General features: G+C 42.2%; 1 protein-coding gene across 4 annotated transcripts in view; it reads left to right on the top strand.

The window, feature by feature from the left end:
• The window catches only part of CLIP1 (CAP-Gly domain containing linker protein 1), a 116904-nt gene that overhangs the window by 20353 nt on the left and 72255 nt on the right, over window positions 1-24296 (top strand). For all 4 annotated transcript variants that reach the window (XM_038763764.1, XM_038763762.1, XM_038763763.1 and 1 more), the window contains exons 2-3: window positions 12772-12977; window positions 16797-17374. In XM_038763764.1, coding sequence (XP_038619692.1) covers window positions 12887-12977; window positions 16797-17374 — 669 coding nt within the window. In that variant the 5' untranslated portion in view covers window positions 12772-12886. The remainder of the gene's footprint in view (window positions 1-12771; window positions 12978-16796; window positions 17375-24296) is intronic.

Here is a 24296-nt window from a genome sequence, read left to right as displayed (position 1 = left end):
AATAACCAAAGCAGCAGACTAACCATTAGTAAAAGTCTTTGAACAGCGTGTCACAGCTTGGAAGGGAGTGTCCGTTGGTCAAGCATGGGCACTTAGCCTCTCATGCATGGATAGGATCTCACAAATAGAGGCATCCTCATCGAATATGAAGGACAGCAATTTATGTCTGGGTCCCCCATAAGACTGTGAGTTTTTCGAGAGTAGGGACCCCACATTTCACTTCGATATGTTCTCAAACACCTAATATTGAGCTTTGGATTATCATTATGAGGGTTTATCGGGCAACTACATATTTACTATTGTACATATTTACTATTCTATTTATCAATCAATCTATTTATCAATAAATACGATTGATGATGATGATGATATTTATTTTGTTAATGATGTGCATCTAGCTTAATTTCCATTTATTCTGAAGACTTGACACCTGTCCACATGTTTTGTTTTGTTGTCTGTCTCCCCCTTCTAGACTGTAAGCCCGTTGTTGGGTAGGGACCGTCTCTATATGTTGCCAACTTGTACTTCCGAAGCGCTTAGTACAGTGCTCTGCACACAGTAAGCGCTCAATAAATATGAATGTATGAATGAACTACTATGTACAGACTACTGTACTGAACTCTCGAGAACATATTCAAGAAGTAACAGACGTTGTCCCTGCCCTGAGTAGTTGCCCACTAACACAAATTGCAAGTATTTAGTAGCAAATGTTACAACTGATAGTAATGAAATTAGGCAATTAAATAGGTTGTATTTATTTAGAAGTTATTTATCCCCCTCTTGACTGTAAATTCAATGTGAGCAGGGAACATGTCTACCAACTCTGTTATATTGTACTCCTCTGAGTGCTTGGTACAGTGATCAGCATATAGTAAGTGGTCAATAAATACCATTGATTAAGTGAAAGAGGTAAACAGGTTAGTCCTGGGGATGGCATATGGGATCACATGCTCAAGGTGATGGGAATACCTCATGGAGGGGTATTGCTAGAGACCAGAGCACATGGGTAAGAAGGATATCCCCAGTGAAAAGCCTTAAATCCAACAGTTGGGGATTTCTATTTGATGAAAATTGAAAGGGGTAGCCATCAAGGGTTTTACCGAGTATTAGCATTCATTAAACACTTTATGCCAAGCACCGTGCTCATCATTGGGGTAGTCACTGGATACATATTCCCACAAGAAGGGAGTGATATGTTCTGAAGAGTGTTTTAAGAAGATGAACCACACTACTATTTAAAGGATGGCTAGGAGAGGGAAGAAGCTGGAGGCAGGGAAACTAGTGAGGAGGCTGAGGCAATAATCCATCTAGGATGTGACAAGGGCTTTCAAGTGGGGACTTGAAAGAGTGCTGAGGAAGGGATAATTTCAGGAAAAATGTGGAAGAATATAGACTGTATGTACATCCAGTAGTCACTAGGTAAAAGCTGTTGATGAGGATGATAATCATTCCTCTCTGGGGTTTGTACTTCAACTTCTACCCTTTTGCCAGTTTTACTTGGATCTGTAATCCCAATCAATGGGTAGTTGCTTAAAACTGTTGCTTTTAGACTAGTAAATGTCTTTGTAAAATGAGTCATATTTCAGGAATAGCCACTGTTCATTGTTTCATAGTGTGGTCATCTCTGGGGGCTTCCCAAAGTCCATCACAGCTTTGATTTTCTTTGGTGGGGGGGAATGTTTTGTCCATGTTCTTTGTGGTATAAGCTATGTATCCTTAGTATCTAAAGTCATTCTTCTTTTCCTGAGTAGTTTAAAAGTTGTGTAGTTTCTATTCTTGCCAGAGAAATGCCCTTTCACCTCTGTTAGTAAAAGCAATTATGCAGTTTTCTAATGTATCAGTGCACTCCTTTGAAGTAATTCAGCCTCATTAATTTACATCAGATGAGTGCGTATCTCAAGTAATCCCAAAATTCAAAGTCAAGTTGTGCTCACTTTTTCTTTTACTTTGAAGTGTTATATACCTTTTCTGTGCAATAACTCAGGAATATCCAGTTGGAATTTGCTGACTGTCATGTTGTTAAGCCAATGACTTTAAATTTGACCATTACTCTGGTGTGAAAAATCGTTTTAAACTACTCAAATCTTAAGTAGAATCTTGCTAATATGCATACCAGCCCTAGGGGAAAAGACTCTGGGGCTGAAATGAGGTTTTTATTTACCATCTTCGTGGGTTTTTTCTTTTACAAGATAAGCAGTTCTGAAACTCACCATGTATGTGGATTGAAAATTAAAAAGGTATATACTTCATCTGTATTTGAGGACCTACGGTGAAGAATACTAGACACCTGGGAACATACAATAGAAGAAAAATACACAGACTTTACCCTTGCAGAGATTACAAACTAATAGGGGAAATAAGCAGGTATAATAGGTATAATTATAATAGCGTATATACAAAAGTTAAAACAAAAGAAGGCAATTAAATATAAACCCTGAATAGTTGGGGTAGTGAAATACCATATTTACTTATGTAATTGTCCCATGCAGAATTCTGAGGAAGAAATAAAAGATTATTTTAAGAGAAGCAGCATGGCTTAGTGGGAAGAGCACAGGCTTGGGAGTCAGAGGACTTGGGTTGTAATCCTGGCTCTGCCACTGGTCAGCTGTGTGACTTTGGGCAAGTCACTTAACTTCTCTGTGCCTCAGTTACCTCATCTGTAAAATGGGGATTAAGACTGAGTCCCATGTGAGACAACCTGTTATCTTGTATCTACCCCAGCACTTAGAACAGTGCTAGGCACATGCTAAGTGCTTAACAAATACCATTATTGATTTTTTTTGGTAACTCATAATTGTAAGCAGTGATAGCAGTGTTTGCCTGATACTAAGAGGAAAGAGGTCAGAGTGAGATAATGCAGCAGCATTATGGACCCACTTTGAGATGGGTCAGATTGCAATAGTGCAGCAGAGACAGGGTTGCCCAATGGATGGAGAAGTTTTTTTGTTTTTTTGTTTTTTTGCTTTTCTTTTGAATTGGGAGGCTACAGAGGAGGAAGAGGAGAGGGAGAGGGTTTTAATTCAGCGAGTGGCTATTGTTTGCAGCATTTGGGAAGTGCAAGAGAAGAGTGAGAGACTCAAGTGCCTATTTACCTTTCACTTCTCCTTTCCTTTCTTTTCCTTCCCCTCTTTTTTCTCCCTGCTTGCCTTATTGACAAAGTAATAGTATTAAGTACTGACCGTGTGTCAAGCATTGTGGCAGATACAAGATAATAAAAGTAGACTTAATTCATATGTGACCCCACACATTACCTCATTGCTGTTTTCATGTTGCTAAGATTATCCAAAAAAGTGGAGTCATCATTCAAGTAAATATGTACTGCAGCAAGAATCTTTGAATCAGGCCATTTTCATTATTTCAGTAATGTATTTGACCTAATTGTCTAGGTTCAATAGTCCATAAAACCTTCATTGTAAAAATTTTGTGCAATATTTGCCTGGATATAGCTAATTAGACTGTGAGCCCACTGTTGGGTAGGGACTGTCTCTATATGTTGCCAACTTGTACTTCCCCAGCGCTTAGTACAGTGCTGTGCACACAGTAAGCGCTCAATAAATACGATTGATTGACTGATAATAGGACACTTGTAGATTTGAAACCTTCATTTATTCTGCACTACACAAGGGTATTGAATTGTAGATTCTCTGGAAGGTGTCAATTCACATGATTAAGTGCCTTGTTTTAGTCAATGGAGCAGTTGTACTTATTGAGTTCTTCCTCTGTGCAGAGCACTGGAGAGATGGAGCTGGTAGACATTACCTCTGCCCTCAAGGAGTTTACAAGCTAGAAGGGGAGACAGACACCTAAAATTAATTACAAGTGCTCCCACTCTTGAAGGTTGTTGTCCTCAACTGAGCATTGCATCTTCTTCCCTGATATCTAGGTATCTAGGTATCCTGATATCTAGGTATCTAGAGGCAGATTCTGTCCGGAAGCTAAAAGACACTTGACACTTCCCTGTAAAGTACAGAAGAGAGATTAGCTGAGAATGGGTTAATTTAGGAAGTTCTATTTGTGACTTCATCAGCTATGACCTCACAATTGAATAAGGAAAGCTGTGGAATCGTCTGCCCAAAAATCCCAACAGGATGGACTACCTAGGTGTCACTTGACTCCGTGGACAGCATGAGGTATCCCATCTTCTCCCATCATCAGGCACACGTTAGCCTTCCTGCCGTCCCCGAGGCTACCAGTAATGCCGGTTGAAGTCAGACGCGCCGTATTTTCTGAATGCTTCTAAGAAGGAGAGTGAGGAAATGCTTGTTTAAGTGCTGCCTCCTGGGTAAGGCAAAAAGCTGCTGTATTTGGGTTCCTCTTTGTAATAAAACGGCAAAAATAATTTTTGCCGGAGAAGAGTAAGTGACTCCAACCTTACTTCCACCTTTCTGTGGACTATAATGATGATGATGATGATGATGGCATTTATTAAGCGCTTACTATGTGCAAAGCACTGTTCTAAGTGCTGGGGAGGTACAAGGTGATCAGGTTGTCCCATGGGGGGCTCACAGATGTGTAATAAAATAAATAGAATAAGAAAGCTGGGCCGGGGCGGAGAGGCAGATCCTCAGGGCACATGGACGAAGACTGCAGGTCAGAGACCATAGGTTGGGTGGGGTGTGGAAGGATGGATGGTGAGGAGGAAAGGAGGGGTGGGGGAGCGAAAAGGGGAAGGGGCTTGAACCCTGCCTGGCAACCGACTGTGATGTACTACTGATGTCAGAGCCCGGCCGCGAGGGATCTGCCCGTTGGGGACAGGAAGGGTTTATTGGACCGTTGGCCAAGGTGTAAGACTGAAATTCATTATTAGTGGTCCAGCAAAGGTCCAAATAACAATAATAAGGATGACATTTGTTAAGCCCTTACTATGTGCAAAGCACTGGAAAAATTTGCTTTTAAAATTGGTGCTTTGCTAACTGAACCTGTTTAATAATAATAATGATGGCATTTGTTAAGCGCTTACTATGTGCAAAGCACTGTTCTAAGTGCTGGGGAGGATACAGGGTAATCAGGTTGTCCCACAGGGAGCTCACAGTCTTCATCTCCATTTTACAGATGAGGGAACTGAGGCCCAGAGAAGTTAAGTGACTTGTCCAAAGTCACACACCTGACAGTTGGTGGAGTAGGGAGTTGAACCCATGACCTCTGACTCCAAAGCCCATGCTCTTTTCCACTGAGCCATGCTGCTTCTCCAGTTTAGTTGGGGTTAGAAAGAAAGACAGTGTGGGTTAGTGGAAAGAGCACGGGCTTGGGAGTCAGAGGTCGTGGGTTTGAATCCCGGCTCCTGCACTTTTCAGCTGTGTGACTTTGGGCCAATCCCTTAACGTCTCTGGGCCTCAGTTACCTCTTCTGTAAAATGGGGATTAAGGCTGTGAGCCCCACGTGGGACAACCTGATTACCTTGTATCTACCCCAGCGCTGCTTGGCAAATAATAAGCTCTTAACAAATACAATTATTATCATTATTATATGTGTGGTTTTTATGTAGAAATTAAGGTGCTATCTGCTGTTTAAAAAGGGGACAAATCTGTCAACTTTTGTAACAGGAATTCTTTAGAGGGCAGCAAGTTGTCTCCATTTTCAAATATGGAGACCGGAAACAGTACCCCGCAATTTTCTCCTTGGTTTGGTCTTTTAATGAGCCACTTAGGTAGAATAGGTAGGTTCTGGCTTGCTGTCATGTGTTTTTTTTTTCCATTTTAAAAAAATAGATCCTTTGCTTGAACTAGACTCTTTCCCATTTTTATGGGATTCTGATTAGTGGCTAGTATATTTCCTTCCAATTTTTCCCAAAGTGGCAGCTGCTGTGATTTCCATTTCATTAGTGTGTTTATCTTGGATTAAAGTTCAAATCTAATTCTGTTAACATTATAAATTCTCAGCAACCGCTTCATCCAATAAAATTGTGAGGACTCTTACCCTAGCCACCCTGTAACTAGATGAAGAATAAAATGCCACAGATTGAAACTGCGCAGTTTGAGCCCGGTGAAGCAGGCAGCTAATTTGGGATTCCTTTTCATTGTTCACTGATGATTATGCTATATTGGACAAGATAGCCTTTTCTGGGCAAATCAGTCCATTTTCCTTCCAGAGCTGTAGCTCATTTTTCAGATCTGTACTTTATGAAGATGCTTTTGAATTTTTTCGTTTGGTTTATATTGTTGAGAAGTAGCGTGGCCGAGTGATAGGGGACTGGCCCAGGAGTCAGAAGGACCTAGGTTCTAATCCTGGCTCTGCCACTTGTCTGCTTTGTGACCTTGGGCAAATCACTTCACTTCTGTGTGTGTTCTCATCTGTGCCGTGGGGATTAAGATTGTGAGCCCCATGAGGGACAGTAACTGTGTCCAACCTAATAACCTCTTATCTGCCCCAGCGCTTAGTACAGTGCCGGGCACATAGAAAGAGTTTAACAAATACCACTTTTTTTTTTTTTAATAGAGGGCTAAATACTTGTGGATTCTGCTGGCAAAGACAAGTCCTAGGTGTGGTTTGACATTTCAGCAGGGCAGCAGGCTAAACTGCTTTGCCTGGCCCAACCCAAGCTGATTTATTTAATGTGAAACACTGCTCTTACCTTACTTGGAGGACAGCCACTGTGCTCTGGGTTGGACTGGTTATCATTTACAGTCTGTTGTCTTGGATATATGGAAGCTCGCCTGAGGTATGAGGTATGGGGTCACCTTGCTTCTTAATTTTGGTGGTGTTGGTAGAGAGTGGCAAATCTTGATTCATCATGTTTGCTGTTGTCATATGATGTTGAAGGATTAAGCTAGTGTATCAAATGTAACTTCTGCAAGTATATTGCCCAACAGCCAATGATTTTGACACACCTTTGTTTCCTGAAGCTCACTGCTCAGGAAACTTAAACACCAAGATTGTTGAAGCAGTGATTCTGGGGAGGGGTGTGGCATTCATTCGTTCAGTCGTACTTATTGAGCGCTTACTGTGTGGAAGGATCATAGCAGAGAGGATGTCAAGAATCCTAATCGTGGGGGATAATTCATTCCTGGTCCGTTTTGAGACTTTTTTGTGGAGTAAACCTTTGATTACAGGATGCTAGGCATTAGAGATGCTATTACTTTAGAGGCCTTGCTGCCTTCACATGCTCTGTGGCATAGATTCCAGCGCTTAGAACAGTACTTTGCAAAAAGTAAGCGCTTAACAAATGCCATTATAAAAAAAAAAACATTTGGGGATGCTTTTGAGAATCTTAAGTCTCTACCCTTATGGGATACCTGAAAAATGTAGTTGAAATACTTTTTTTTCGACGTATGACTTAACATCCCAGAAAAAGGGACTTTTGGGTAAAATTTGGGGGTGAAGTTGGCCCCACATGCCTTGTGATAAAGACTTTAGGTATTCCTTCACAGGTATTCCTAGCTACTTTCCAGAACATGTGGATGTAGCTTCTTTTCAAAATGAACAATGTCCCTTAATGCCTAGTGCACTATTCTTCAAATCCAGTCTTAAGTGGATTGTTCTTGGTGGGTTTTTTGGAGTGTGTGTGGGAAAGGGTTGTTCCAGACTTTAGCAAAGTGACGGAAGTGTAGTCATGTAGATTAAAAACATGACTGATTTTTTTTTTTTCATTTTGGAATAGGAAATGAAGTTGAGATGGTGGATTTTTAGGACCTCTTGAATCCAACTAGTCTGATGCATTCCTACTATGTATGGTGACCTTTTCTTCTTCAAGTGAGCAGGCCATTGATTGGCTTCTCCAAAGAAGAACCATCGGTCATTCTGGTAGTTTAAATAGATGTCCTTCATTCTGGAAAAAGTTTAGCCACCTTCGTCAAGTTGTAAATGAGAATCTCAGGAGAGGAATTTGCTTGGGGAAAGAGGAAAAAAAACTAGAGACTTCTACCATTCTCCTGTGGCAAAAAGGAGATTTGCTAATAGGTGAAAACAAAAGAAGATGGCACAGGAAATGCAACTTGGGTCAAAGAAGACTTCTGATCTTTAAGCCCTTCCTTAGTCAATCTAGGTCTTGTTGGTGACTAATTTCAAGCCAGCTCAAATGCTTTTCCTTGGCTTGTGGAAAATGAAAATATTTTCTGTTTAAATTGGATCACTGGATGACAAGTCCAACTTCCCTAACCAGTCAATCAAAAGTATTGTTTGAGTGTTTACTCTGTGCAGAGCACTGTACTAAGAACCCGGGAGCATTCAATAGCATTCCTCCCTTCAAGGAACCTACAATCTGAAGACAGACACTAAAATAAATTACAGCTAGAATAAGGTATTTCCATAAGTTCTGTGGAGGGGGTGATGTGATTATCCCAGTGCTTAGATAATGCAGAAATAACAAAGTGGCAATAGCAGGAGGAAATAGGTTGGGGGAAAATACATCAATTAGGGACGATCTCCTGGAGGCGATGGGATTTCAGGAGGATTTTGAAGGGGGGAAGAGCAGTGGTCTGCCACATTTCAAAGGGGGGAATAGGGAGCGGTCAGGAAGGGAAGGGAGCAAGGGGTCGGTGGAGAGAGATATGAGAAGAAAGCACTAAGATATTATAATTGATGTAAAGTGTTTGAGCTGAGGGAGCAATGAAATCAATCAATCAATCAGTCGTATTTATTGAGCGCTTACTGTGTGCAGAGCACTGTACTAAGCGCTTGGGAAGTCCAAATTGGCAACATATAGAGACAGTCCCTGCCCAACAGTGGGCTCACAGTCTAAAAGGGGGAGACAGAGAACAAAACCAAACATACTAACAAAATAAAATAAATAGAATAGATATGTACAAGTAAAATAAATAAATAAATAAATAGAGTAATAAATACGTACAAACATATATACATATATACAGGTGCTGTGGGGAAGGGAAGGAGGTAAGATGTGGGGGATGGAGAGGGGGACGAGGGGGAGAGGAGGGAAGGGGCTCAGTCTGGGGAAAGAGGGTAAGTAGGGGGAAGAGAGCAGATGCAATACCTTATAACCAGTGACCAGGAGTTTCTTCTAGACGTGGAGAAGAATGGGCAACCACAGGAGGTTTTTGAGGTGTAGGATGATATCAGGGAACTACCTAAGCATTGCAGAGTCCTGTCTTTCACAGACCTCTTCCTCTTTGCTAGACACCCTGAAACACATTGCTTCCCGTTTCTCATTTAATCAGATCAAATGTCAGAATTGAATCCTAGGCTCATGTTGGTCAGCAGCGTGGCCTAGCGCCTGGGAGTCAAAAGGATCTGGGTTTTAATCTCGGCTCTGCCACTTATCTGCTGTACAACCTTGGGTAAATCACTTAGCTTCTCTGCGCCTCAGTTACGTCATTCGTAAAATGGGGAGTAAGACTGTGAGCTCTGTGTGGGACAAGGGACTGTTTACAGTGCCTGGCACTTAGTAACAACAGCAAAAAACCCAAACCAACTTTCTGTTTCAAGTTTCTCATTTGGCTGACCCACTAGACCTGGCTTCCTTGATTCTTTAAATAGAGCTGTGGGTCACCATGACGTTTGGTAACCAAGTTTCCTGTCCTCAAGAGGAAATGACAATGTTTGTCTGAGAAGGGAGCAGATGCTTGTGAAGAGGAATCGTGCCACTGTGGCAGGGGTTAAATATTTTATGGTGAAAGACTCCACTCTTTGGCCTTGCTGTCCCCACTGAATACCCACAGTGGCTGGATGTTGATCTGGGCCCTAATCTCTCCAAGAAGTGTGTCTCCTTTTGAGAGAAAAACATCTTTTTAAGCAAGGAAGGGGGGTTTAATTTTGGTTTTCAAAAAATGATCTATCTGGTTGCAAATAATAAAGCTACAGAAAAGGGCTAGAAACAGCCTGGCCTGGTAGAGAGTTGGGAGGCTTGGGAATCAGAGGACCAGAATACTAATCCCAGGTCTGCCCCTTGTCTGCTGTGTGACCTTGGGCAAGTCACTTAACTTCTCTGTGCCTCAGTTCCCTCATCTGTGAAATGGGAATTAAGACTGCGAGCCCCATGTGGGACAGATATTGTATCCAACCTGATTACCTTGTATCTACCCTAGTGCTTAGTACAGTGCCTGGCACATGGCAAATGCTTAACAAATACTATAAAAAAAGAAAGTTTCTTCAAATGCTTCTGTTTACATTTCCTCTAATCTGCAGTTAAAGAGACCTGTAAATTCCAGAGTAATACCTTGAAGAACTGTCCAACTCTGTTGAAATGTTCTTCCTGTTGTGTACGAGGTTGGTGTTCGCATGTCAGTGTGGATGGTCTTACCCATTGCCATTTCTAACAACAAATGTTATTAGCTGTAGTCAGAAGTGATCGAAGAGTACCTACACTCACACATAGGTACTCAGAAACTGTTCCCTTACAATTGTTTACTCCTCTACAGTTTAGTCATCAGTTTCCAGTGGTTCCAAAACGTATCACTTCAGAGGCTCATATCAAGAATCAACTTCTGTTTTTCAAAGCCCAGTGGTTTGGGGAAGATTCCTTTTATAGCAGTTTTCCATTCTTTCATCCTTCTTTTGGTGCTTCTCCTTTCTGTGAGTCATCAGGAGAGGTATTGAAAGTGAATAGACAGAACCCTCTTTACTGCTCTTAATCGACACCAAGAAAGTAGGATGGGCCTAATGGAAAGAGCAAGGAATTGGAAGTCACGAGATCTGGTGTTTTAGTCCCAGTTATATCACTGATCTGCTCTGTGAGACTTGGTTCAAGTCACTTAACCTTGCTCAGCCTCAACTTCCTCATCTGTAAAATGGCCATAAGAGAGCTACTGTATCTACTCCTAAGACTGTGCAATGGGAAAAGGACCGCCCAATCGGATCATCTTATCTAGGCAGGAAGCTCATTTTAGACTGTAAGCTTGTTGTGGGCAGGGAATGTGTTTATTGTACTATCGTACTCCCCCAAGTGCTTAGTACAGTGCTCTGCACACAGTAAACTCTCAATAAATATGATTGAGCAAATGATTGAATCTGTGCTCAGTACATTGCTTGCCTTATACTAATTGCTTAATAAAAACTGTATCAGTGGTATTTGAGTGCTTACTATGTGCACTTTAGGTATTCATGTAAATAGGGTGTTAAGCAAATGTGCATATTGTTTTCCCTAGGAAAAAAGAATTAAAAGATTAATGCACTGTCAAAGTCCAAAAAATGGACCAAGCCATATAAACGTTTTAAAAAAGAAGCACAGTACAGTTAACATCATTTAACCTTCATGATTACTCATCAATGTAGGAAAATATTGTGTATTTAAACAATGAAATGTTAACTTATGTTAACTTAGAGAAGCAGCGTGGCTCAGTGGAAAAGAGCACCAGCTTTGGAGTCAGAGGTCATGGGTTCAAATCCCAGCTCTGCCATTTGTCAGCTGTGTGACTTTGGGCAAGTCACTTCACTTCTCTGTGCCTCAGTTACCTCATCTGTAAAATGGGGATTAAGACTGTGAGCCCACCGTGGGACAACCTGATCACCTTGTAACCTCTCCAGCGCTTAGAACAGTGCTTTGCACATAGTAATCGCTTAATAAATGCCATTATAAAAAAAAAAACTTAGAGACCCACAAAATCCCTCTCCATTCACCCTGCCAAACCAAAAGCTTTGTATATTTCCATTTGACACTCACTGAGTCCAGACAGTTAAGTACGTGGAATTTAACTGCCAGACGTAAGCTCTTCAAATGTTTTTTCTCTGCAATGACAACAGTGGCTCTGGTTACAGGATTTGAGGTCATGATGTACCGTAATGTATCCATTTGAGGGGTTACATCACTGCAGAATACCGCGGCTGTGGGGTGCTACATAGTTTCTGTGCACTGGAGATGTACATTTCCAACACACTGAAGAGATGTATGCGGCAGTGAATGCATGAGAATCAAAACCTGAGTGCTCTTACCAAATGAGAGATGCTGGCATTAAGATTCAAGATAATTATCGTGAAAATGTGCTACAGGAAGAGGGTTATAAGGGGATACCTGTACAACATCCGTAACTGGAATTCTGCCCATCATTCTGATCAGAGCATTTGAGGAAGGACATAACAGAAAAGATACGGAGAAAGGCAACTAAAAATTATCGGATTCTAAAGCAGCTTTCTTACGAGGAAAGACTGAAAGGATTAAGAATCTTCATTTTGGGAAGATGAAGACTGAAGTGATATTATTGAAACGTATAAAATAAGTAAGGGTACAAAAAGGTAAATATGGAATTATAGTTCACTAAATTCCACATCAGGGTGCCCCGGTAGTTTGCAAGGGGAGTAGCTACTCTCTTCCTTCTGGTTGTTTCTGCCCTTCTGCCAGCAGGAATAATTCATAGTTAACTACAACTTTAAAAAAAATTGCAGAGCAAAAGCTTATTTCTTCATCTGTATTTGAATGATTACTCTTTCCTATTTGAAGGGAAACCTATGTAGAAACCATGCATTTTTCAAAAGTGAGGTGGAGAAAAATTCAAATCAGTGGTATTTGTTGAGTGCTTACTATGTGTGCAGAACACTGTACTAAGCACTTAGAGTACAGTACAACAGAGTTGGTAGAAACGTTCCCTGCCCATCATGAGCGTACAGTCTATGGAGGGAGATAGACATCGATGAAATATATTTCATCTATATATGTAATTCCTGTATGGTTGATTGTGGGGTGAATATCAATGCATTTTTTGGACATAATGCTATATAAAGTTACTTGATTTAAGGTTCCACTGCATTTGGCTTTTCTATGGGGAATTGTCGTTCACATTACATACTACGGAAATTCCTTAAAATACAGCAGTTGCTCGGCACACTGATTTTTCCTTTGACCTCTAAAAGCTAAACTTGACCCGTGTGTTTTTCTCTCTACAGGTTTATTCCAAATAAGGATTTCAGTATAAAAGCACCTACAGTTCTATCAATGGTTGGGAAAAGATAGTGGTCAGAAGCCAAAGGGAAAACCGCCTATAATTTAAGAAGAAAGAAGATGAGTCTGTTAAAGCCAAGTGGGCTTAAGGCCCCTACCAAGATCAGCAAGCCTGGGGGCCCAGCCTCAAAAACAGCTGCAGTTGCTGCTGGTAAGAAAGGATAAATCAGCCTTTTTAATTATGTGTTTTCAGTGGAAATTAAAATAGTCGTAATTCATCATTTCTAGATTATTAATTCTCCATAATAACTTCTAAAATCAAAAATGACTTCAGGTTTATTTGGGAGGTCATCCACATGAGTCAATTGAGTGACTGGCCATGAGGTATTGGGAACTTTGAGGGAATGAAAGGATTGTTTTCCTTTAAGGTAAGTATTAAGGTATTCCTTAAGGTATTAAAATCAGCAATTTCAGGTTTTCTTCTTTATCCAGCCTCCTGTAGACCATGTACAGCACTTGGAAAGACGTACTTTGTGCAAAAGACCTTGTTTAGACATCAGTAGAGCCTAGACTTGGAAGTGCATAGAGCAGGGTCAAGGGGCCTGCAGCCCTGAGCCCCCTTTGAACCTACTAGTGCAGCCACCTGAATTGCACTGATATGACCTGAACCAGAGAGGCTTGAGAAACCTGTGCACTCAAGAGATATTCCAAGCTACAGAATGGCACCAGAATCACATTCTATCATTCATCAATCGTATTTATTGAGCACTTACTGTGTACAAAGCACTGTACTAAGCACTGGAGAAAGTACAGTACAGTATTCAACAGTGACATTCATTTGTTCACTTGCATTTATTGAGTGCTTACTGTGTGCAGAGCACTATACTAAGTGCTTGGAAAGTACAATTCAGCAGTAGAGACATTCCCTGCCCATAATGAGCTTACTGTCCGTCCTTGAGGAAAAATGCAGTCATATCCTGAATATATCAGGAGCTTCAGGTGATCTTCAAACCATGGCTCAGTGGAAAGAGCCCGGGCTTTGGAGTCAGAGGTCATGGGTTCAGATCCCGGCTCTGCCAATTGTCAGCTGTGTGACTTTGGGCAAGTCACTTAACTTCTCTGTGCCTCAGTTACCTCATCTGTAAAATGGGGATTAAGACTGTGAGCCCCCCGTGGGACAATCTGATCACCTTGTAACCTCCCCAGTGCTTAGAACAGTGCTTTGCACATAGTAATCGCTTAATAAATGCCATTATTATTATTATTATTATAACTGTGGATAAGCGCTTAGTACAGTGCTCTGCACACAGTAAACACTCAATAAATATGATTGAATGATAAACAGCAATCTTTTCTAGATTTGGGAAATGGCTAGCAGTGTTTTAATTAAAGATACAATGCAGTCCGTCCCATGTTATGTCTATTACCAAAAAATACCCTCCATGAAATGAAAGGGTCTGCTGCTGTCCAGTTTCCTTTTTTATAGTGTATCAATTGGTGGTTTGTGTTGAGTACTTAACTGTGTGCAGGACACTGAACTAAGCAATTGGGAGAGTACAAGACAACAGAGTTGGTAGGAAAGTTCCTTACCTACAAGAAGCTTACAGTCTAGAGGGGCAGACATACATTAAAGTAAATCACATAAATCAAAGCACTTAAGGATTACAGGACCAAGTGCATAAACGACACAGAAGGGAGGGTGAATAGGGGAAGTGAGTAGGGCTTTGAATATAGGGGGAATGGTGGTCTGTTGGATGTGAAGGAGGAGGGAGGGCAAGGAGTTGATGGCAAGATAGAGATGGAGGAAGAGTGAATGAATTAGAGGGATGTGTGCACGTTGCGTTGTATTAGGAGATCAGCAAGGTAAGGAGTGCCTAAAGCAGACGGGAAGGAGTTTCTCTGTGATGTGGAAATGGATGGGCCACCATTGGAGGTTTTTGAGGAGTGGGGCGATTATGACTGAGAGGTTTTCTAGTAAAATGATCTGGGCCCCAGAATGAAGTAGGGACTGAAGAGTGGAGAGACAGGAAGCAGGGAGGTCAGTGAGATAGCTGGTGCAGTATTTAAGGCAGAGTATCATTAAGAGCTTGGATCAGCAAAGTAGCAGTTTGGAGAGAAAGGGGCAGATTCTAGAGATGCTGTGAAGGTAGAACCAACAGGATTTAGTAACATCGATTATGTAGGTTGAAGAAGAGAGATGAGATGAGGATAATGCCAAGGTTATGAGTTTGAGGCTAAAAAGTGGCGTGGTCTATGGTTATAGGAAAGTCTGGAGGAGGGCAGGGTTTGGGTTGTAGGATAAAGAGTTCCGTTTTGGACATGTTAAGCTTGAGGTGTTGGCAGGATATAATAATAATAATGATGACATTTGTTAAGTGCTTACTATGTGCAAAGCACTGTTCTAAGCACTGGGGGGGATACAAGGTGATCAAGTTGTCCCACGTGGGGCTCACAGTCTTAATTCCCATTTTACAGATGAGGTAACTGAGGCTCAGAGAAGTTAAGTGACTTGCCCAAGGTCACACAGCAGACATGTGGCAGAGTCGGGATCAGAGCCCTGACTCCCAAGCACGGGCTCTTTCCACTGATCCGCGCTGATGCCCTGAAGGCAGGAGGAAATCCTGAGGCTGCAGAGATGCAGAGGCTGGGACTGGGGAGGTAGATTTGGGAATTTGGGAATTTAGATTTGGGAATCTTCCAGGTAGCAATGATAGTTGAAGCCATGAGAGCAAATGAGATCTCCAAGCGAGTGGATATAGATAGAGAATAGAAGGGGACCAGAACTGAGTCTTTAAGGACTCCCACAATTAGAGGGTGGGAGGAAGAGGAAGAGCCCTCGATAGACACTGAAAAGTAGTGGCCACAGAGATAGGAGGAGAACCAGGAGAGGACAGTGTCTCAGTAAACCAGCACGGCATCGTGGATAGAGCACAGGCCTGCGAGTCAGAAGGACGTGGGTTCTAATCCCGGCTCTGCCACTTGTCTGCTATGTGACCTTGGGAAAGTCACTTCTTCTCCATGCCTCTGTTACCTCATCTGTAAAGTGGGAATTGAGACTGTGAGCCCCAATATGGGACATGGACTGTGTCCACCCTAATTTGCTTGTATCCACCCCAGTGCTTAGAACAGTGCCTGGTACATAGTAAGCACTTAATGAATACCATTATTTTTATTATTATGATGATGAATGAAGCCAAGGTTAGATAATGCTCCCAGGAGAAGGGGATGATCCACAGTGTCAAAGGCAGCTGAGAGATTGAGGAGGATTAGGATAGAGTGGAGGCCTTTGGATTTGGCACTAAGGCATTCCTTATTAAATCCCCCCGCCCCCTCACCGTTTCCCTCCCTGTCAGTCATTTAACAACATGCACTTTACAATTGTTCCTCCTCCTACTGCTTGAAAACATGCTCATGTATCCCCTATCTTAAAAAAAAAAACCCAAAAACCCAGGACAGAGGATGGGGTCAGAGGTGCAGGTGAAGAGGGAAGGTTTTAAGAGGAGGCAGGAGATCTTTTGAGAAACTGCAGGGAAGGATGGAAGAGTTGAAGAGAGGGTAGATAGGTGAAGGGAGGGACTGAGAAGGAGCAGGGGAAGTTTTAGGGAGATTGGGTCTGGATTTCAGTTTCTCTAATGAAATAGTTGGCAAGGTCATTATGGGCAAGAACTGGGGAAGGCTGGAGAATAGGGGATTTGAGGAGGGAGTTAAAAGACTGAAACAGCCAGCACAGGCAAAGAGGTTGAGAGTCAAGGATGGAGAAGTATTGTTGCCAGGCAGAGGAGAGTAATAGCAATAGTATTAAGCACTTACTGCGTGCAGAGCACTGTACTGAGTGCTGGGAAAGAATACACAGGTGACTATTAGACACAGTCCCTGATGGTTGAGGAGTTCACAGTCAAAGCCAGAGTCAGAGCAGTTTATGTACTCTGCCTTCCTGTATCATTATTAAAATTGGCTTTTTGAGTTGGATGGAGCAGGTAAGGTATCAGACTGGATATTTGCTGAGATCTTCTTCTGTTTCTCATTTCAGCTCCTGTAGAAAAAGCTGTAGCCAGTGAGAAAACTTCAAGCACACCTTCCTCAGAGACCCAGGATGAGTTTGTGGATGACTTCCGAGTTGGAGAGCGGGTTTGGGTGAATGGGAACAAGCCTGGATTTATCCAGTTTCTTGGGGAGACCCAGTTTGCCCCAGGCCAGTGGGCTGGGATTGTTTTAGACGAACCCATCGGCAAGAATGATGGATCGGTGGCCGGAGTTAGGTATTTCCAGTGCGAACCTTTACGGGGCATATTTACGAGGCCTTCAAAGCTGGCGAGGAAAGTGCTGACCGAAGACGAAGCCAATGGCACCCAGGTTACTTCGGCTTCCCGAGCCGCATCCCCTCTGTCCACCTCCACCACCGCTAGCCTGGTGTCTTCATCCGCGGCGACACCTGCCCCATCGGGCATTCCCCAGAAAGGTCCGCTGCCCATGGCCGCCAAGGAACCTTCTACCGCTTCTCAAATCAGCAACCTCACTAAAACTGCCAGTGAATCCGTTTCCAACCTCTCGGAAGCCGGTTCGGTTAAAAAAGGAGAAAGAGAGCTCAAAATCAGAGATAGGGTTTTGGTAAGTTGAGCAATATTTGGGATGGTGATTATGATGTGATATGTAGAGACTGGTGGGTTGCTTATTCGGATGAATTCTACTCCGTGGCCTCTCCCTAAGGAATGATTGCGATTGTGTTCCCTTACCTCAAAACTAGGTTTACGACCGTCTTGACCAGTTGTTCCTTTTTAAATGCAAGAAGACTCTGTAAAGTAGAAAAGGGCTGTAGGTTGGGTAATGGATTACACAAGTGTGCAAGTGATCGTTTCCAGCTTTTCTCTCCAGCTTAGGCAGCGGAAAATCATTGAGTATATTCTTGTAAACATTAAGTTAGTTTTCTCTTTAACCAAATATGTTTGCAAGTGGCTGCCAGCGTTTTGAAAGAGGTTTTCTCCAACCCATTCCTGTGGTTTGGGAAGGAGGGAGTGGATCATAAGCAAGATCCACATAAGCAGAGGAGCAGCATGGCCTAGTGGAAGGAGCACAGGCCTGGGAATCAGAGGACCTGGGTTCTAATCCCATCTCTGTCACTTCTCTGCTTTGACCTTGGGCAAGTCACTTCACTTTTTTCTGCCTCAGTTAGCTCATCTGTAACATGGGGATAATACCTGTGCTACCTGCTACCGTGGCTCAGTGGAAAGAGCACGGGCTTGGGAGTCAGAGGTCATGGGTTCTAATCGCAACTCCGCCACTTCTATGCTGTGTGACTTTGGGCAAGTCACTTAACTTCTCTGTGCCTCAGTGACCTCATCTGTAAAATGGGGATTAAGACTGTGAGCCCTACGTGGGACAACCTAATCACCTTGTATCCCCCCCACGCTTGGAACAGTGCTTCACACATAGCACTTAACAAATGCCATTGTTATTATTAGATTGTAAACCCATTGTGGGACATGGACTGTATCAGGCCTGATTATCTTCTATATTCCCCAGCACTTAGTACAGTACCTGACACATCATTCATTCATTCATTCAATTGTATTTATTGAGCGCTTACTGTTTGCAGAGCACTGTACTAAGCACTTGGGAAGTACAAATTGGTAACATATAGAGACGGTCCCTACCCAACAACAGGCTCACAGTCTAGAAGGGGGAGACAGACACCAAAACAAAACATGTAGGCAGGTGTCAACGTAGACTGTGAGCCCACTGTTGGGTAGGGACCGTCTCTGTATGTTGCCAACTTGTACTTCCCAAGCGCTCAGTACAGTGCTCTGCACACAATAAGTGCTCAATAAATATGATTGAATGAATGAATGAACGTAAATGCTTTAAGTGTTAAGCATCGTAAGTGCTTAACAAGCACTGTAGTAATTATTATTATTATTATTAACAAGGCGCTGCTTCCTAAACCCTGATGGAAGCTCTGAAATTCTCAGTTCAATTCATTGTTAGCATTTTCTTGATTTCTAGATTGCCAGACCTAGGCCTTATACAATGAGGGAAATTTAAAGTTCTTTTATGCACTGAAGAATATGTGTAGTAAAGAACCCATGTGCTTGTACTCCAGTAATGACTGACTGTAAAGGGAGGGATTTTGCTTTCTTTCATTGTCATCAACTTCCTTTTGGTGGTGTTATAACTTCATTACATATTCACTCCTATATTTAGCATTCTGCTAAGCTCATATAAAAGTATTCAGTGTGTCACTTTCCTTTCCTCCTTGCCCTGTGATTTTTCTTTCATGTTTTCAACACGTGTAAGCTTCAGGGTTCCTGAGGTGATTTAATGGTCCGCATAAATGTGTCTGTGATCACTTGGAGATTAGATGTGCTCTCTCTAGGTTGGAAGGGCACAGATTGGTTGCCCTCCTTAATTGACATAATCACAATTCTTAAAGGACCAGTGCTTCCAGGATTTCCTGGCCCACTCTCCAGGAAATAAGCATTTCAGTAATTATAGCCTACTTCTATTCCTGGATGACAGGACCTTTACCTGAGCTAACAGTTCAAGGTCTTGCTGGAGCCTAGTTCAAGAAGCGAGAGCCACCTGAACCCCAAGCGCTTAGTACAGTGCTCTGCACACAGTAAGCGCTCAATAAATACGATTGATGATGATGATGATGAACCCAAATTCATCTCCAGGAGGGCAGGGTAATTCCTGCTGGGTGTCCTGAGGATTGCTTGCACATTTAATCCCAGGAAATGGGCAGGTGTTATACATATGAATAAATGGCAGGGTAGCACTAGAAACATGGCTTAGTGGATAGAGCACGGCCCTGGGAGTCAGAAGGACTTGGGTTCTAATCCCGGCTCCACCACATGTCTGCTGTGTGACCTTGGGCAAGTCACTTAACTTCTCTGTGCCTGTTACCTCATCTGTAAAATGGGGATGAGAGTGTGAGCCTGTGTGTCTAACCTGATTAACTGGTATCTACCCCAGCACTTACAACAGTGCTTAGCACATAGTAAGTACTTAGCAAGTACCATAATAATAGTAATAGTAATAAGCTATTTATTATTATTATTATCATTATTATTATTGTTATTAGACCTTTGCAGATGCTAGGCCCACCCTAGGACTCAAGTTTCTGGAGCATGGTCAGGCAGATTAGGTTGAGGTGGTTTCAAGCTGCCTCCTCATTTTCTTTTACTTTCCTCAACAAGGAGGAGTGAGAGGGAAGAACTAAACATTGATTTAAATATCCCAGGCTAAGTGAGGACTTAATATCTACCTTTAAGTAGTTGAAGGTGTGTTTTGTGGATCATGGCAATCAGTTATTCTCCCTGTCCACTGAGGACTGAAAAATCAGAAATGGGCTAGAACTTAAGCAGGAGAAAGGTAATTTTTGGAAGAACATTTTTATATCATACTTGTACTTCCTAAGCGCTTAGTACAGTGCTGTGCACACAGTAGGCACTCAATAAATATGATTGAATGAATGAGTGAATATCAGGGGGATAAAACTGAAAGGAATTTCAAAGGGAATTATGAGTTTCCTTCCCTGGAGGAAAAAAATGGAGAACCATAGACAACTTGGTAGGATTTAATAATCCCCCTTTCTGGAAGTAGGAACAAATCATCTCCCAAAATTCCTTCCAGAGCTGTGAGTCTATTATTACTTCATTTGGGTTTGGTCTTCCTTAGTGGGTGATTAAACAAGAATAGGAAAAATGTTTAAATCTGCATTTCTTGCTGAGTGTTGGCGCCTCCTGCTACCAATCAATCAATTGTATTGAGCGCTTACTGTGTGCAGAGCACTGTACTAAGTGCTTGGGAAGTACAAGTTGGCAACATATAGAGACAGTCCCTACCCAACAGTGGGCTTACAGTCTAAAAGACTTCACTTTTAGTGAAGTCTTCACTTCACTACCACTTCAGCCCAGATCTCCTAACTGGCCTTTGATCTTGCTAGAGCATTCTCTGTCTGTCTGTCTGTCTGTCCGTCCCTGCCCGTCTCTCCACCATCCTCTACCCCATCGCTCATACTTTTCTCCTAGCCTCCCTCTGTTGTCTCAGGATGGTCTTCCCCTCACCTAAGCTTTCTCAAACCCCACCTCTCCATTCCTCCAAAGGAAGCCAGGATTCTCTGATTATTTCCTCCTGCTTTCTCCATCAGGCCATTCTCTCGGCGTGGCTCAGCGGAAAGAGCCCGGTCTTGGGAGTCAGAGGTCATGGGTTCTAATCCTGGCTCCGCAGCTTGTCAGCTATGTGACTTTGTGCAAGTCACTTCTCTGTGCCTGTTACCTTATCTGGAAAATAGGGATTAAGACTGTGAGCCCCTTGGGACAACCTGATCACCTTGTATCCACCCCAGCGCTTAGAACAGGGCTTTGCACGTAGCAAGCGCTTAATAAGTGCTATCATTATTATGTATTAATCCGTTGGTTGTTCATAGCCACTTAAATCAGTTTACATGCTTAACTGTTGTATTATTGTCCAGTAATATCTGCTTGTCTTCCTATCATATGGTAAAGACCTCACAGGCAGAGATCATGTCTTACACTCCTTCTCAGCGTCCCCCACACACCTTCTATCTGTGTCTGTTACGTGCTTAATAAATGCTGTCCATGATAATGTTGACCGTGTTGGACTGAAGTGGCTTAAACACTGCACTGATCTAGGAAATATTTAAAGGGATCATTCTTCTTGTAAAGATCAGCCCTACAGTGCAAGCCAAAAAACCCAACAAATCTGCGTCAGAGTGGAACAGACCCCAGACTTTTAGCCTGTTTGGATTGAGCTGGGGAGGACCCAATCCAAGTCAATTGGACCTCCAAAGTCAATCAGTTATATTTATTGAGAGCGTACTGTGTGCGGAGCACTTACTAAGCACTTGAAGGGTGCAACACAACAGACACATTCCCTGTCCACACAGTGAGCTTACAGTCTAGAGGGGGAGACAGACATTAATATAAATAAATAAATTACAGATAGGTACATAAGTAGTGGTGTGGGGGGAGAGGGAGGGTATGTAGAGATCGGAGGCCAGGTCTTCCCATCCTGGAGAAGTCACTTGGTCTGGGCCCATCCCTCCTCTTCTCTGACTTATACAGGCCTAGGCTGTGTGTTTCTCCTTGCCACCTCATTTCCAGCTTGTACAGTGATTACTGATGTATTAAGAGGGTCAAGGTTGTGGTTATTTTTATGTTTGTTTTTTTTGGCAGGGAGATTTGAGATGCTTGAATGGCAGATACATTAGTGAGCATTTTAAACATTTGTGTTTGGAAAGGATTCCTTTATGCAACATAGTTATTGCCATAGTTGTATACAGTATCAGGTGACACCAAGAACAAACTTGTAAACAGTACTAATAACTGTTTTGGGTAATCGTTTATTCTGCTTTATTTTTCTGTAGTTCTTCCCTGCTTGTATTTTATTTGCTTTAAACCTTATTGACAATTTGGGTTTTAAAGCAGATGGAAAATTTGAAGATGTTCTCCTAGGACTTCTAAACATTTTAAATGGGTTGCTCAATTTGGACCCCTTGCCTGTTCCAGGAAGAAATAGTATCTGTCAAGCCAGAGTCTGTCAGTAGATGGCTTGACTTATTGAATCTATCATCCCTTAGGGAATAAATAAATATCTGTTATGTGAACAATTATTTTTGTGAAGCTGAGTAGGAATTTAACTCTCTGGTTAAGCTAATTGATACAGAATGTACTGAGTTTAGATTTATGATGATGTAATAATAATTTTGGTATTTGTTTAGTATTTGAGTAGATGCAAGATAATCGGTTTGGACACATTCCCTGTCCCAAGTAGGGCTCACAGTCTTAATCTCCATTTTACAGATGAATCTTCAGTAGATTTAGTGTTGGTGCATTGCTGTTGATTAACATTTCTACAGTATTATTTGTTGCAGCTGGCAAACAGGGAGGAGCTGAATTTCAATCAGTCAATTTCATTTATTGAGCACTTATTGTGTACAGAGCATGGTACTAAACACTTGGGAGTATACAATATAACAGATTCACAGTCTTTGCTTTTTCTTCCCAGCCTCTCCATTTTGTTTTGCTCCCACTGAGGTTTTCCTGTTTTGAGACTTAGGTGTTGCCTGGATTTAAGACCTGTCAGTTTAGCCCGTGCTCTTTTCGATTTTCAGAAGTAATACTTGGTGCCCTCGTAGCCAAATAAGCCCAATTTATACTGAATATTTTCCAAATGGTTGGGCTGCGTTTTGCCTCCCCTAAACTCTGCATCGTAGCATTTTTCAGACAGTTGAAAATGTCTGAACAACAATGAAAACATGTATAGTTCATCCTAGTTCAGGCTTTTATAAAATGGGTTTAACTTCTAGAAATTCCTTTTCCACACTTCAGCTGCCAGAAAATTCCTCGGCTGCTGAGATGACATTTTTTGAGTTGAAGACTTCCTCTGAGCCGCCTTTGTGCGTAGTTTACAGTAATGGTAACGGGGCCCTGAGCCTTTCTTCTGTCCTACCGGTTAGGCTTTTTTGGGCAGGACAAGTAGGGAGCAGTCATCGAAGATAAGGGAAGCAGTGCAGCCTAGTGGAAAGAGCACAGTCCTGGGAGTCAGAGGGCCTGGGTTCTAATCCTGACTCTGCCAATTGCTCGCTGTGTGGGCAAGTCACTTAACGTCTCCCTGTCTCTTTCCTCAATTGTAAAATAGGGATTCAATACTTGTTCTCCCTCCCACTTAAGACTGGGAGCCCCGAGCAGCGTGGCTCAGTGGCAGGAGCACGGGCTTTGGAGTCAGAGGTCATGGGTTCAAATCCTGGCTCCACCAGTTGTCAGCTGTGTGACTTTGGGCAAGTCACTTAACTTCTCTGTGCATCAGTGACCTCACCTGTAAAATGGGGATAAAGACAGTGAGCCCCCCCGTGGGACAACCTGATCACCTTGTAACCTCCCAAGCGCTTGGAACAGTGCTTTGCACATAGTAAGCACTTAGTAAATGCCACTATTATTATTACCCCACTGCATAGAACACTGTTTGACACATAGTAAGTGCTTAAGAATTACCATAAAACAAACAATGAAAGCAGATTTGGCTGCACTTCTTATCCTGTGATTGAGCTTAATAAACTGCTACTTCAGCTTTTTATGGTAAGTCCATCCTGATAACATCATTGTAGTAACCAAAAATTCCAGGTATTCATACATTGGTTCTAAAATTGTTCTTTCCATTTCCTTGCACTTTTTATTTACTTTTAGTGGGTTTTTTTTTTCCTTCTATTGCATCAAAGTGAGCTCTCAGCTTAACCCTACTTCAGATGCACACACTTTTTGGGAACATGGTTTATCAAAATCTTGAGCCTGAGAGTGCTGCACTGCTTTTAACGTTCATGAAACGATAAAGCACATACAAGTTCTTTTTTTTCTGGTTTCTTGCTGGGACTAAACAGATGTGGATAAAAAATTCAATACCTGTCCTGTGTGAAGATGGTCTTATCAGTATTTGAGAACAGCTGTGTGTTAAGGAGTGGGTACACCTGTGATTAGAGTTTCTATTTTAAGCCAGAACTGAGCATTTTGAAAAC

Source organism: Tachyglossus aculeatus, chromosome 21 (genome assembly GCF_015852505.1).
Source record: "Tachyglossus aculeatus isolate mTacAcu1 chromosome 21, mTacAcu1.pri, whole genome shotgun sequence".
NCBI lineage: Eukaryota > Metazoa > Chordata > Mammalia > Monotremata > Tachyglossidae > Tachyglossus > Tachyglossus aculeatus.
This window is presented reverse-complemented; position numbering and strand designations above follow the sequence as displayed.